This window comes from Pseudochaenichthys georgianus, chromosome 10 (genome assembly GCF_902827115.2).
Source record: "Pseudochaenichthys georgianus chromosome 10, fPseGeo1.2, whole genome shotgun sequence".
In the NCBI taxonomy this organism is placed as follows: domain Eukaryota; kingdom Metazoa; phylum Chordata; class Actinopteri; order Perciformes; family Channichthyidae; genus Pseudochaenichthys; species Pseudochaenichthys georgianus.
This window is the reverse complement of record NC_047512.1, coordinates 26,418,383-26,432,578: the sequence shown is the minus strand read 5'-3', so window position 1 is coordinate 26,432,578 and position 14,196 is coordinate 26,418,383. Positions and strand designations below refer to the sequence as shown.

Here is a 14,196-nt window from a genome sequence, read left to right as displayed (position 1 = left end):
CCTCCAATGTTGCACACTACAATTAACTCTAATGGTAGCCATAGTGAAAGTCTAATCATAAATGCTGCATTTTAAAGATAGTGATTAGTGATTAGGCTGAAACTCTCTGGGGAAGTTTAATCCCCACTCAGAGTGGTTAATGTACTTGCTAAATGAACTGCTCCCTCCATAATAGCACCAAGAGCAGTGTGAAGTCGAGATTACTAAACAGTGTGGGCCGCTTTCTAAATCACTCACAAAAAAACTACAAAACCCTGGAGAAGCCGTGGCTTACCACAGGACCAGGTTGTGTGAGAAACGAGGAGCTAATGCACTCAAGGGCGCCGGGGGAGCCGCAGAGTACGGCAGCACAAGTGCTGGAGTCAACAAGCTCAGATGTCCTTTTCCTGGCTAAGAGATGGGGAGAATAGCAGAGCAAGAGCTAGCCAGAGGGGGAGACACACACACACACACAAGGAGTTTTTGTGCACCAGCAGCCTTCCTGCATCCAGCACAGGACGTGCAAGGTCATTTCAACAGTCACACTGCAGCAAAACACCACTGGGTCACCCGGTGATCTGAATATATAGAGACAACCCCTTCATTACAACTGCTTTGATAGCAAGTCAACAGAAAGAGGTTGATATCTGCATAAAGTGCTTTCTCTGCAGAGCTGAGATAGCTGTTAAGGTTTTACTTCCTGTACGATACATTTATTTCAACATGCAGTTGAATGTCAGCCTACAACTTCCCTCAGCATGCCTGCTAACATGCACTATCTGTGAGAAACACAGAGACATCAGCAGGGGCAGAATTGAGCCACAAAGAGACAGATGTAAGCAAAGAGAGATTTTGGTAATGCTCGCCCCACAGCTAGAGGCTGTGCACCGTTTTCATCTCATCTGCAGCATCTTGAATATGAGAGTGCTAATTTCAGTTTGAGCCCCCACTGTCTGCCATTGTTTATGTTCCACAGCCATACATAGATTGTGTCAGTGGCAAACCTCTGCACACGGAGGTCAGCCATTACAGCTGGCAAAAGTGGACTTGATGAGGAAGTAGCTCATTTTGTGAGTGTCAGATGAAGAGGAAAAGCTTGGAGAGGGGTGCCGGGAGAAATAGCGAGAGCCCAGGGTTGCTGGGAAAAGATTGGGGCAGGCTCTCCTTTTAATTTACTAATTAACCATGCAAATGAAATCTTAACAGGCTACTTAGAGGCAGTCCTCGGGGGAGGGAGGAAGGCATTAGTGTGTGATTATGCTCTGTTCATGTGGAGAGCAGAAAAAGAGAAGCGGAATATGCTGTTGAACAAAGTGATGGGAAACTTCTTGGCCCGCGGCAGCCAAGCGGATTAAACATCTCTGTCGGCATTCACACAAAAATGCACTCAGATATCGAGATGTATACTATCAATAATCAGGAAATATGCATTGTTTCAAGAGGGGAAACATGTGCGCCACAAATCACACGCCTTTGTTCTGCACATGGTGTAATCAGGCTTGCAACATTGTTCAATTTACCATGGCAACGCCTAACTCCTACATGCCTTGGCTGATATCTACTAACCTTCAAATGTGACTGACAATGCTATTACACATAATAGTCTGCCTATCACTCAGGTTATGTGAAACCACTCGGCCCATGCAGTCTCAGGCTTAGAGACCGCCAGACAAACAGATAACAAGCGGCGCTGCATTTGTCACAATTTACCTTGAAGACGTCTTGTGTGTCGTCCATGCAGTAGACCCTGATGTTGTACTCCAGTGTGGAGCAGTAAGCATCGGAGAAGAGCACCAGCCTCAGGCGCTTGGCAGCCCCCATGTGCAGGGACTCCCCCACCAGGGCGAGGGTGCCCAGATGCTCCGTGAAGAGCCGGCACGTCTCGGCCTCGAGCTGGCAGTAATAGGGCTCTGACACAAGCTCCTCTCCCATCAGCAGGACGTCCTGGAGGGGTTGAGGGGGACAACAAAGAGGTGTGAAATGAAGGTCAAGCACCCAGATTATGAAGCAGGGAGGGTAATGCCTGGGTACCTTATGTCTATTAATGTGGCTGTGTGTTTGTAAAGGGGTTGTTGCAGCCAATTTGATGTATTTTAATATTTGTATATGAAGGTGCTGAATTGACCTGGGCATAGGCGGGGACTCAGCCAATGTCAGGGTACAGCCTACTATTTAGGGAGGACACAGGTGCACAGCATTAGGGATTGGGAATCACCAGAGGGAAGCCACACAGTTTTTCAACCGTGTGTGTTTTCGCTTATTTTCTGTTTGTTTTGAGTTAATTTCAGTTTATTTCTTTATCGCAGTTAGTTGTTTAGTTATCAGTTAAACACCCGGCTCTTGTTTTGCTGTCATCATCCTGCAATCCAAATAAACATCTTGAATGCACTCAAAGAGAAGACCTGATTTGCTGTCAACACCACGCGTCTGGAAAAGCTTCACACCATATCCCTCACTGGCAAATATTTGTTGTTCGGTTGCCTTTGCAGGGGTTGTTAGGAAAGCAGTTTGCCACAGTAGCAAGGCCCCCATTTATGTCCCTCCTGCAGCGTGACAAAGTAACATTAAAGACAAATGCTAGAAGGAAATGTTCCACAGGTGTCTGGGTCACTAACTTTATATCAGGACAAAAAGGAATATTTTGTTTTAGCGTCAAATTCCCTTTTCACTGACATGAAAACACACATTTTATAAGAAAAGACACATCCTATAGAACACCATCAATTTACTTAATAATGCATGAACGAGGTATTCAATTGACTTGAAAGGAGACTCGAATAGATTCCTGGCAAGAATAGATGGTGCTGGAGAAAGAAAAAACTGTGGCGGTGCAGTAAATATCGGATTGTTAGGTTTTCCGGAATTTACTTCAGCCATTGAGATTTGTTAAGGAGGGTGAAAACAACTTGCCAATGTAACCGTTAAACAACACCCCTGCATGGCAGTGAAACTTGTCATTAATTAAATTAATTGTAACTTGATATGCCAAGTAGAAAAACATAAACACTGATCTAAACATGTCACAGAAGCTACATTTTTATTGCTTCGTCACATAGCCGTTTCACAAATTAATCTCTAATAAAGATGAGAGACTTGTGAAGATGTCCCATCACATCTCACTGTGGGGTAGTGTCTTCTGAGATGATATCACTGCTCTCCGGGCTCATTTAATGGGGACAAATTTGACCCAAAGTGAAAATTTTTGTTCTAAAACCCCATCATGCCAATTGACTGACTCTTCTCATTAGCCAATCAAGCTGAAGAGATCATTCTGCTTGCCAAATGCCCAGCGAGCCCTTCTAGAATCGATTCAACCAGACACCATCTACGTCAATAGAATTAGTATTGACACAATTCATTTGCTATGCAACAACAATGGAGTCTCACTTTTTCATCATCTTAATATTTCTTCCGAGTGGCTCGATTACGCCGCTGAACGCTCGCTCTACGATCAATTTATTTCCCAAACTCCTTTCGCTTCAGCATGTTCATTTTCACTTTCATCTCTATGTCTTACTCTTCTTTGCTGGGTTATATTTTTTATCTCCCATTCTTTCTAATCGTTCCTCTCCATCTACATTACCAGCATGTCCACTTTGCCTTTCCCTCTTTGCCTCCTTTCTTTCATTTCACTTCTCTTCACACTCTCTGCAGATGCTTCCTCTCTCATTCTGTCGTCCACCTCGGTGGACACGCAGTTAGGCCGTTGGGCTATATTGGTCTGGCCGATGATTAAAAGTGCTGGTCTAACCTCTGCCTCAGACAGGCCAATCCATCCCACAGACACCCCACACGGGGAGGCTGAATAATTTATGCACAATATCGAACATGAAAGAAGACCTACTAACACTCCAAAGCCCACCAGCACCCTTTCAAATCTCTCTGGATTGCGATGATGTGTATACGGACTCAAACCGCATTTGTTTGCATGGATGTGCGTGTGCGTGTGTGTGGGTGTGTGTAGACACCACATTTTCTTCCCAGTTACATCCTGTTTAAGTCTAGCAGTTCTGGTTACTTTCAAATTTCATGGATACAAAAATAGGGAGGGAACTCTGTAATTGGAAGCGGCGGTCAGAAATGGTCAAGGAGCACTCAGGAGAGTACTTTGAGGATCAGTCATTTGCTTAGAGAATTTCTGTTTTCAGAAACATGTTGCCTAGCAACTCGTGAGCTGGGGAAAGTGGGTATACCCTGGCTTTTGTTCCAGCCCAGGGAGAAAACACCTGATGGTCAATATAATTTAAACACTATAGAGTGGATGAGTGCTGTGCTAGAACTACTTCCACTATATACTATAGCATTGAGTGCTTTCCATTGCCTGCTTCCAGTCACTATTCAACAAGTTTGCACTTTTTCAAAGAAAACCCTCATTGAGTTTAGTAAGACTGAACAAATTCACTGGGTGGCAACTCTGTCTTTTAGTGAGTGCTGGTGCTGGAGTTATAGCGCTGTCTCACCTCCCAAGTGCCCTCATAGTTCTGCTTCTTGAGACGGACGGCCCAGTTATCGAGGCATGCGTCAGAGCAGTGGTCCATGCTGAGGATAACCGGCCGGCTCAGGACCACCCCCGGAGGCCCACAACTCACCACAGGGCTGAGCAGGGTCTGGCAGCCGGCCAGGGGCAACCTACACCGGGGAGAGAAAAGAGGAAGAGGGGAATGACTCGGGAGGAAGTACTTTTACTCATCAGGTTATTAGTGAGAATGTACTGGTCTCTTGTAAGCAGGATGCAACACTGTCCTCCACCTCTGCAAATGACCTGGCAGCTGCCACAGAGAACAATGAAAGCCTGGACCTGGTTGTGATGACTGAGTAATAACATAACACTACCACAGCATGATACATTCAATGGCGGTGCCTTCTGAGACTAGATGCAAGCATGCCAGATCAACAGTTTTTTAAAAACAATTAATTTAGCTTAAATAGTGCACGCCCAGGTAAAAGGCTACTCTATTTATTTACATCTGTCCTCCACAGTGCTGGCATGGACTCCTAAGCCTTTCCTAATGGAACAGGAGAGCATCAAAACAAACAGCCTAGTGGCATCCAGGGAAGACTGCCAGTTAGGCTGTGTTGAAGAGACCCACCTTAAATCTTCCTTCCTCTGAACAGTGAGATAAATCTCATAGATCTTTCCTCTGGGGATGGCCTCGGGTGGAATGAGCAGACTGATTCCTAATGCAAATAACAACAAAGGGAGAGAGAGAGCGGGGATAAGGAAGAGAGGGACAGGCTCATTTGTTCTGACTGAACAACGTTTTTTGTCATTTCACAAGGAAGCGGGTCCACTGAACAAAACTGCGGCTACAAAAAATAGGAAAAACAAATCTATTCTGAAGGTCAGAGGCAGCCTCCGTCAGGTACAGTAGATGCAAATCTATGCACCGGCAGGAGAGGCAGCACACGTCCCCACGGTCAACAATTAGCTGAGACAAAAGCACACACTGCACCGCAGTTTAAATGTCCTCAGTCTGCCACCAAGTAGATAATTGAGACCATGGAACAGACTACTCAAGGAAGATTACACTTCCCCAGGAGAGTGTGGGAATGCACCTTGGAGAATAGAGAGAGCTATTGAGGTAGTGTGAGTGTTGTGGCATTAGTGTTGTGATTCTCATGCCAAAATCATCCACTTAGAATAAAATGTGGTACAAACAGTGAGTCTGACTCAATCTCTGAATTGTAAACTGGGTCTGCTTACCATACAAACCTCTGTTTGAATAAAGCCAAGGTGCCTGAATGCTCACAGTCTAGGCTGAATCTATTAACTGTCTTCCAAGTGTCAGCTCTGAAACTAAATGGCTGCATAGCTCCTCTGAGTAAAGATTGTTTGTTTTCGGTGTCCCGATGAAAAGATGGGTGCCAATGCGTGGTATACTATACATGGCTTTGAGTTAATCCAAGCACAACATATCTATAAGAGTGCGAAAGAGAGACAGAAGATAGAGAGAGACGGCGAGCAAAAACACAAGAAGAAAATACCCTTTTCTCCAAAAAGATACTGGCTTACTGGCACTGTCATGGAATCATCTGGACAGCCTACAATGAGCCAAGTGGAACCACTGTCTTCCAGTATCATTATGTAAACTCTGTATTCAGCTAATGTTAAAAGGGGAAGCAAAACAGGGCACTAATGATGGTGGGCTTTTTATATCTTTTATCAGAATCATTTCTGTGTCCATGCACATAGCCCACAACTGACATTTTTGTACATCAGCTACCAATTCAACCAGCGTTGTCATATGCAAGGGTCCTAATTCGAATAATTGGTTCAAGGTTTTATTCCAGGAATCATTTATGCATTTATTCCAGGAATATTTGGTGCAGACTTTATATTTTATAGTTAGTCAGTATGGAGCTGTTTAACTAATCATGCCGTGCAGTGCCGATGTACTGTACTGACAACACATTTAACTGGATCTTGTTTCGATGCTATATGTCACATTTGGATTTGTGACTTCAGTCCACTTTAATCACCAAGCTATACAAGCCCTTCCTGCATTTTTGGGGCCTCTCAATTCTCCTTGTTAACGTCCAGTAAGAGACTTTGTGTCATTAAGGCAGGTGTAATTAAGTTTCTGTAAATATATATATTTTTTTTAAATGGAAAAGCAATGACAATGCATTTGCAATGCAGCAAGACTGACTTCCCACAGTTGTTTTTACATGTAGTAGATTAGATGATACATGGTTAGTATAGTTCTGTTTGAAGTATAGCTTCAAACAGAAAATCATAGTCTGGATCTAGAATGATAAAATAATGTATTGTTGCCTTAGATGAAGAAATAAAGAGTCAGGGACTGGCAGGAAAGTTAGTGATTGGAAAGATTAGGGATCATCTGGCTACAGGGCCTGAGAGCAACTCCTGCTGCACTTAACGGCACCTTATGTGGTTTTTGGGTCTTTTTCAGTGTCCGAAATAGCTCTCAAAAATGATTATGGGCATTGTTAGAGGAAAATTGCAAGTAAACGTCATGTATCACAAAATGAAACGGGACAAAAGAAAAGTAAAAAGTACTAGTGCACTTAAAATAAGTAATAGTATATAATGACATTGACATTACGTTTTTACCTTCTTGTATCATATTAAAAGTGTATCTATACTATTGAATACAAATATTATAATTCCTAGTATAGTAAGTCCAAAAGAAGTCTCAGTAATCTCTTAAAAATATATTATAAAGTCGTTGTCTAGTATGACAAATAGATTGTGCATTCTAGAAGTTCCTTTTTTACAACGAGGGAAGCATAGAAAATCTTACAATTCCTAAAAATGATGTATTATTTATTTGTCAACTCTTTTCAACACCCAGAGAAGCTGCTCACAAAGAGCTTAGGTACTAATTATCTATCAGACCATGTGACTTAGTGGAACAACCCTTCAAAGGAAACCATTTATCATGTTGTTCTCCTGAACTACATGTGTGAGGGCAGCCTGTATGAGCCTAAGAAGAACCCACCTGTGCTGGGGATGGTCAGCCTGCCTCCTAGGAAATTGAAGGTCCCATAGGAGGTGTTGGCGACATCACGGGGCAGCGTTTTAAAGTAGGTCTGAGTGGACAGCCTGCTGACAAACTCAGCAGGGTCAGAGTTGCCGTTGTGCAGCGTGTGCGAGCCGTTTGGTAGCGGGTCTAGCAGAGGCCCATTGGTCATTGAAAACTTCCCCGTGGTGTGAGGGCGAGAGCGCAGGGTGCCTTGGTAACTTGTGGTGGTTGTGGTTAGATCAGGCTGGATGGTGAGCAAATGGGAATTCTCTGTAGGAATAATTAAGAAGAAACAGACAAAAGCAATTGTGTGAAACTCAATGAGTGGCAGGCAACGGGGGGTTCATACATCACAGAGACAGACCTCACACGCTCTTAAGCCGTCGCTACACACAACGAAAAGTGAAACAAACATAGGAAAGACACATGGCGTGGAAAACAGAAGACTCACACACTCTTGACATTACACAAACACAATTTCCACCCAAAGCCAGTCAATTCACATCCTCTCACTCTGTCTGTTTAGCAACCACACAATCATCTCCAAACAGAACTCAGATAGAGCTTAGCACTCAGACTGAATAAAGGCTTTTCTTTCACGGTGAATCACAGGCACTGCAACACAGTTCCCCATCTCCATCCAACTCAGATGCTACACACAGGCAGTAATCAGAGTGGGTACATTCCCTGACAATGAGGAAGGGGCAACACATAATGTGTCAGGCAAACACACACACACACACACACACACACACACACACACACACACACACACACACACACACACACACACACACACACACACACACACACACACACACACACACACACACACACACACACACACACACACACACACACACACACACACACACACACACACACACACACACACACACACACACACACACACACACACACACACACACACACACACACACACACACACACACACACACACACACACACACACACACACACACACACACTACATCTTGCTTATGCCGATTGTACTTTCACACGACTCCACAGCCTCAAACAGACTTGGTGGCACATGTAGATGAGTGCCACACGGTCACAGTGGGCAGGCGGACAGACCGACGGATGCACAGAGGAGGGTAAAACAAAGAACAGTGTCCTACTGCTGTGGGGGGGAGGCCTGCGTGGCCGCGGTGCCCACACACCTGGCTTGCTGGGCTTGATGCCCATGGGCTGGAAGCCAGTGGTGAGGATGGAGGAGTCGGCGACATCGGAGTCCAGGTCCTCCTTCTTGCGCCGGTACACCAGGACCACCACGATGAGCAGCAGAGTCAGACACAGAGCCACCACCACCATGCCCACGTAGAGCGCCACGTCCTCGGCCCCGCTCACCGCTGCAAGGGGACCAGAGAAAACGAGAGAGAAACATTAAGCACGGCTGAAAAACACCCGATGAGTTCTGCTGGAACATCTTTTGTGCAAAGGTCTCACTTGAGCATCTTGTTCATTAGTTTAAAGACTTTATGAAATGAGGTCATTGCTTGTCAACTAATGCTGCTTGACTATGTCCATGTCTGTTTGATGCAGTGAAGAGAGCAAGCATTAGCTAATATTAAAAAACCATTTCAATGTTGAGCTTGAGTGTCAACCTGTGGACAATAGAAAATGAGAGAGTTTCTGAGGCAGGTTTGCAGCAGTGTTACCTTCCTTCATGTCAGCTCTCGATATATATATAGATCTTGCATGTTTTTCTCTCCCTTGTCTCCTTCTCTCGACGCACACAACACCCCCAAGAGAGATGGTGCAAAAAGGAAGGATTTGCTTATGAAATTCTAGCACCTCTTATTGAATGCCTCTTTCTTTCAAAAGCATGAGAGGAGCAGGAAGATTCTTTCTCCCAAAAGTACAGTATGACGATGACAGCTAAGCCCAGACAAACATCAATGTGTGCTCGCATTTGTGTGTATGTATTATGTGTGTGTGTTTTTCAGGAGAATGGGATTTGCTACGGCTGTCTCCCATGGCTGGGGACATTTTGTGGAGGAAGTGGAGGATGCTCCTGGGGCCTTTGTGGAGGGCCATTGTCCCCGGGAGCCACGGGGGCGTAGTGCTGTCAGCTGAACACAGTCAAGGAGGGGACGCATTGAGCGGCGCAGCTTTGAGGGACGGGGAACAACGGCAAAGGTTAAAGTGCTGCAGGCTGGCGTGTGGTGAGTTGACGACAAAAGGGGGAGGACAGAAGCAGGAGGAGAGGAGCAAACGTACAGGACTGAAGATTAGAATTAAAGAGGACAAAAAAAGACTTAACAGGGTGACAGCACGGGCATGTATCTGACAGCATGTGTGATTTACATTTCAGCAATGAGCAGCTATAACACATCCAAAAGGTTTATGTCAAAATTGCCCTGCTTAACATTAGATAGGACATATTACGGTGAATTTTACCAGACTGTAATCCTACTGCTCAGCAGGAACTGCGCTCAACAGTGATTTGACAACTTTTAATTGGTGTTAGTGAATCTGAGATATATGAGAATTGCACAATTAAATTAGAGTTCCAAACAGTCCAATTTAGTAAAAATAGAAAATGCTCAAAAAAAGCATCGTCTCACTCTAATGTCTATTCATCCGTTTGTCCTGGCCTTCTCCTTTTGCCTTGAACAATCAAATTATTTGGACAAAGCCGCTGACATACCCGAGTCTTTAAGAGCAATGCCAGAATCTATTTCATGGGTGATTATCTCAGTACAATTTGATACCTTAAGCAGCGGGATTATATGCAGCAGGGCTCTTTGGCGGCCGGTTTTAATGCAAGAGATCTCTTGACACGCAATCAATTGTGAATGACTGGCTGGAGTTGTGTTCGTGACATCGCACACAACAGGTGAACAGAACACACTCAGGACATGGAGAATCGAACAGGAAACATCCTCCATCTTTGTTCCTCTCCCTTTACTTGCCTGTGCCTCTTTCCTCTGAGTCTCTCTCCTCAGGGAAGCACAGAGGTGCTTAACGAAAAGCAGCAGGGCTAAACCTTCCACCCTCCACAATGAGCTTCAAAAAAGGGGACAAACTAAGGCTGAACCTCTCATTAAAGTTCACAAATCCAATTGTCTTGGGGAGTCAAAGGCCAGACAAGGCTGTGATATTTGGACTTGCAGCGCCACAGCCTACAGAGGCATGTGCAGTCTGACTAAAGACAAAACAACACCCTTCAGCAAGGAGACAGGCCAACTGGGCTCTGCTGATTGGATAGACACTATAGCCTTAGATCGGCCAATTGCTGTTTACTTTCTAAGGGCAAACCAAAGGCACCTAGCTAACCTCAGATGCAAAGATCCAGTATCTCCACTCTTCCATTTTTCCGCTTCACACACCATTCTTGTGCCCAGACAATAAAGTCAGTCAATCAGCCAACTCCCTCTCTCCCTCTATTCTGCGTGATATCTCCGGTGGCTTATCGGAGCATCGCCGAGTGAAGTTTTATCTGACCCACCAGGTATCACAGCGAAACGATCCCAATGCTCACCACAACCCTGACCAGCACCTGCTCTCGACTCCTGCCGGCCGCTCATTGATTTTCACGATGCCAGCCAATAATTGAAAGGACATCCATCACATTTTAATTGAAATGGCTAATCAGGTTTTATAATTGGATGGGCTTTACCTTAGTCCGCCTCTAGCGTGCCCTCTCTTCATCTTTTTCCACACACACTCTCCCAATACACCTCTCTTCCTCTCTGCCGCCCGTCACTCCATCGTTCATTTCCACTTGACGTAATTGCTGGCAGAGAACTTTGGATTCTCTTTGCGTGTGACCTCTCTTCATGATTGACACGAGCCGGCGGATAAACTGTGGATGCGATGAGCTGTTTTCAGAGTTGACCCCGGGCACATCCTCTGTTTGTTCCCCTCACCCTGAGCTTTCACTCCAGCTCCTGAGACTCGCTCCAGGGCTGGCTGGTAAGGGATCCGTTTCTGACTTGGCATGGGCCGGGATGGACTTATAATTCATCTCCTCTGAGGCAATGTGGATCCCGCTGAAGTTCGGACTCTCGCTGCATTTGGAGTCAGTACAATGTTTGCACCCGATTGTCCTCCACTCTCTCTACCTGCTGCTTTCTCTCCCCTGCATTGATAAAGAAAAGCTTTGCAGCCGCCCGTGCCTCCTTCCAGGGTATTTATCAAGAGACCTGAGAATATATTTCATCCCATGGCCAATCCTAGTCACTTGCCTGAAGATGAATAACACAGGAGTTCTTAAGGTCAGGGAAATATGGCTACTAAAACTTTCAAAGTGAACGTGCCCATTGCTATCGCCACAATACAGTCCTCGCATCTCTCAGCGGCTCCCGATGAAATATGGCCCAAAAATAACTGTTCAGCCATTTCTCATGCAGCCTGTGACCCCACTCTGACAACAAACCCATGACTAAAACATCCGCTGCATCGCCACCACATTAGCTTCCCAAATTCAAAAACAATATAGTAAATATAAATATAGATGAATGGTTTGATGGTTTTTGCACAATCATTTGTGACAACCCTAAAACTGGATGCTGCTGCAAATTAAGTTCATTACCCTCATTAAACGCATTAACCCAAATAATTGTTTTTATGTTGTTGTAATTTTCTGTGCCTGAGAATACGAGCAGTATCATTTGTCCAGCTATCTTTTTCGTGCCCTCCAACACCTGTCTGGCAGGAGGCCAGCTTATTTATTATTTTCCTGCACAGATTGTGCGTAGCTCCATCTTGGGCTCCACTTTGTCTGCTGTATGAAAATGATCCTCCCTGGGTCAGATCTGTTTATGTTTGAGCTATAACACAAAGCTTGCAGCCGCACATTGATTCTCATATATGCAATACCCAAAACAATACCCTCATACAACGTATGCCATTCCCTGCTTAATGAGGCAGATTAGAGACAGAGGACGTCTTTTTGAGGCAGCGTAACGACGGCTCACTCTGCAGTTGTATTTTCCGATTACACTGGAGAAGAGAAGGGTGGCTTTTGTTTCAGGGGGGAAGTTTTCCATTTCAGCTAATAGCCTGCAGACATGGTTGAAGTATGGGAGTTGCTGACAAGCCAAAACCATCGCGCTATTTTGCTTATTATAATACTTCACACAGCCGTTGTCTATGGAAACACATCTGCTGGGAACAGATTGGGACAGGCATTCTTCAGAGGCCAGCACTCCACTCTGCACTGTCAGTGTAAATACTGAGTGACTGTATGAATGTGTGTGTGTGTGTGTGTGTGTGTGTGTGTGTGTGTGTGTGTGTGTGTGTGTGTGTGTGTGTGTGTGTGTGTGTGTGTGTGTGTGTGTGTGTGCGTGCATTAGGAACAACGACGAGCATCTTTGTGTATACATCTTGCCTCTCTGGGGAGGAGCTGCTGACCTTTGATGATGGGCCGACTGAGCTCCCTGGTTCACTGCACCAGCCAATATTCAGCTATCGGCTGACACACACACACCCTCGTGCACACACACACCCTCGTGCACACACACACCCTCGTGCACACACACACCCTCATGCACAGGGACACGTAGTCACACACATTTTGCTAACCCAATGTACACAATGCAACAAACATTAGCTCTATCCACCCCCCCAGCTCTCCACGCATTGGTCTATCTGATCACGTCAAATGATGCAAGATACATAATTCAGTTTATTAATTCAGTGGCCCATGTTAACCGAATCCCCTATTAACACGCAGTGTTGATCATGCGGATCAGCCAAAGAGCACGCTATTTATAACATTTTATCCATGAGACGCCACCCTGAGACTCGTCATCTCTGGATGGTAAGCTGCAATATCTTCTGCGTTTGATATCTGTGGGGAGCAACAGAGCTCTCCCTTCATGTCCATCTGGTCAGCTTTGCACCGTGCAGTGCCACTTTCCACTCAGCTGTCGTGCTTTATGGTTTCTGATCCTGATGGTATGCGCGTGCCCTATTACTGACACGTGGTTTGTTGAAACACACAGTGGCTGCTTCACACAGAACCTGAAACACACATTGGCTTTGTAGCTATACGAGATGCAAATCAAAAACACAAATCACAGCACACAAGCACACTGGCCAGGTGTGTGCATTTGCACGGCCGATTTGACCCATGGCCCTTTACCTGGCAGGTTGTGTTTTAATCAGAAGAGAGATGGTTTAATTGTCAGCTCCAATAATAGCCTAGAGAGCATCACGACAGCGACGCAGGTGGAAAGGTTGTGTATTATTTTAGCAGCGGGTGTCATACTGGTGTTTATTAGAACTGATGGTCGAAAAGGTCGCGAAGGTGTGGACGAGGCAGTGATGGTCTTATTGAATGGACCTCTTTCCCTTTGTCTATCACACACATCTGATGCTATAGGGATACATCACATGTTTATGAGGTCTAATAAAAAGTGGAGGAGGACATTCTCAGTTCCCATGCCAAAGTGAACATTGTATACAAAAAGCATGAAGGGGAAAGCCTTGCCCTTCCCATCTCCTCATCCTGCCTTGGGCCCCGATCAGAGTGCTTTTTAGCATTGCAGCGCGCCTACGTGTTTTGCACGAGTGTCCTGAATGCCTGGAGTTAAAAAACAGATCACCGTCATCAATCCAATCCTGATACCTGCAGCTATCCCACTATACCAAAAGCAGTTGCCATAATCTGAATAGAAAACAGGCCTTGATATACATTTGTAGAGAACTTTAGATTTAAGTCGTTTTAAAAAAAAGTTGAATATACTCACAAGCTTTA

General features: G+C 45.1%; 1 protein-coding gene across 5 annotated transcripts in view; it reads right to left on the bottom strand.

The window, feature by feature from the left end:
• The window catches only part of unc5a (unc-5 netrin receptor A), a 135,734-nt gene that overhangs the window by 14,059 nt on the left and 107,479 nt on the right, over window positions 1-14,196 (bottom strand). For 3 of the 5 annotated variants that reach the window (XM_034093014.2, XM_034093015.2, XM_034093012.2), the window contains 5 exons: window positions 8,609-8,839; window positions 7,443-7,736; window positions 5,070-5,157; window positions 4,440-4,608; window positions 1,690-1,923 (listed from right to left, as the gene is read on the bottom strand). In XM_034093014.2, coding sequence (XP_033948905.1) covers window positions 1,690-1,923; window positions 4,440-4,608; window positions 5,070-5,157; window positions 7,443-7,736; window positions 8,609-8,839 — 1,016 coding nt within the window. The remainder of the gene's footprint in view (window positions 1-1,689; window positions 1,924-4,439; window positions 4,609-5,069; window positions 5,158-7,442; window positions 7,737-8,608; window positions 8,840-14,196) is intronic. The other 2 variants (XM_034093011.2, XM_034093013.2) reach the window with 1 other exon arrangement.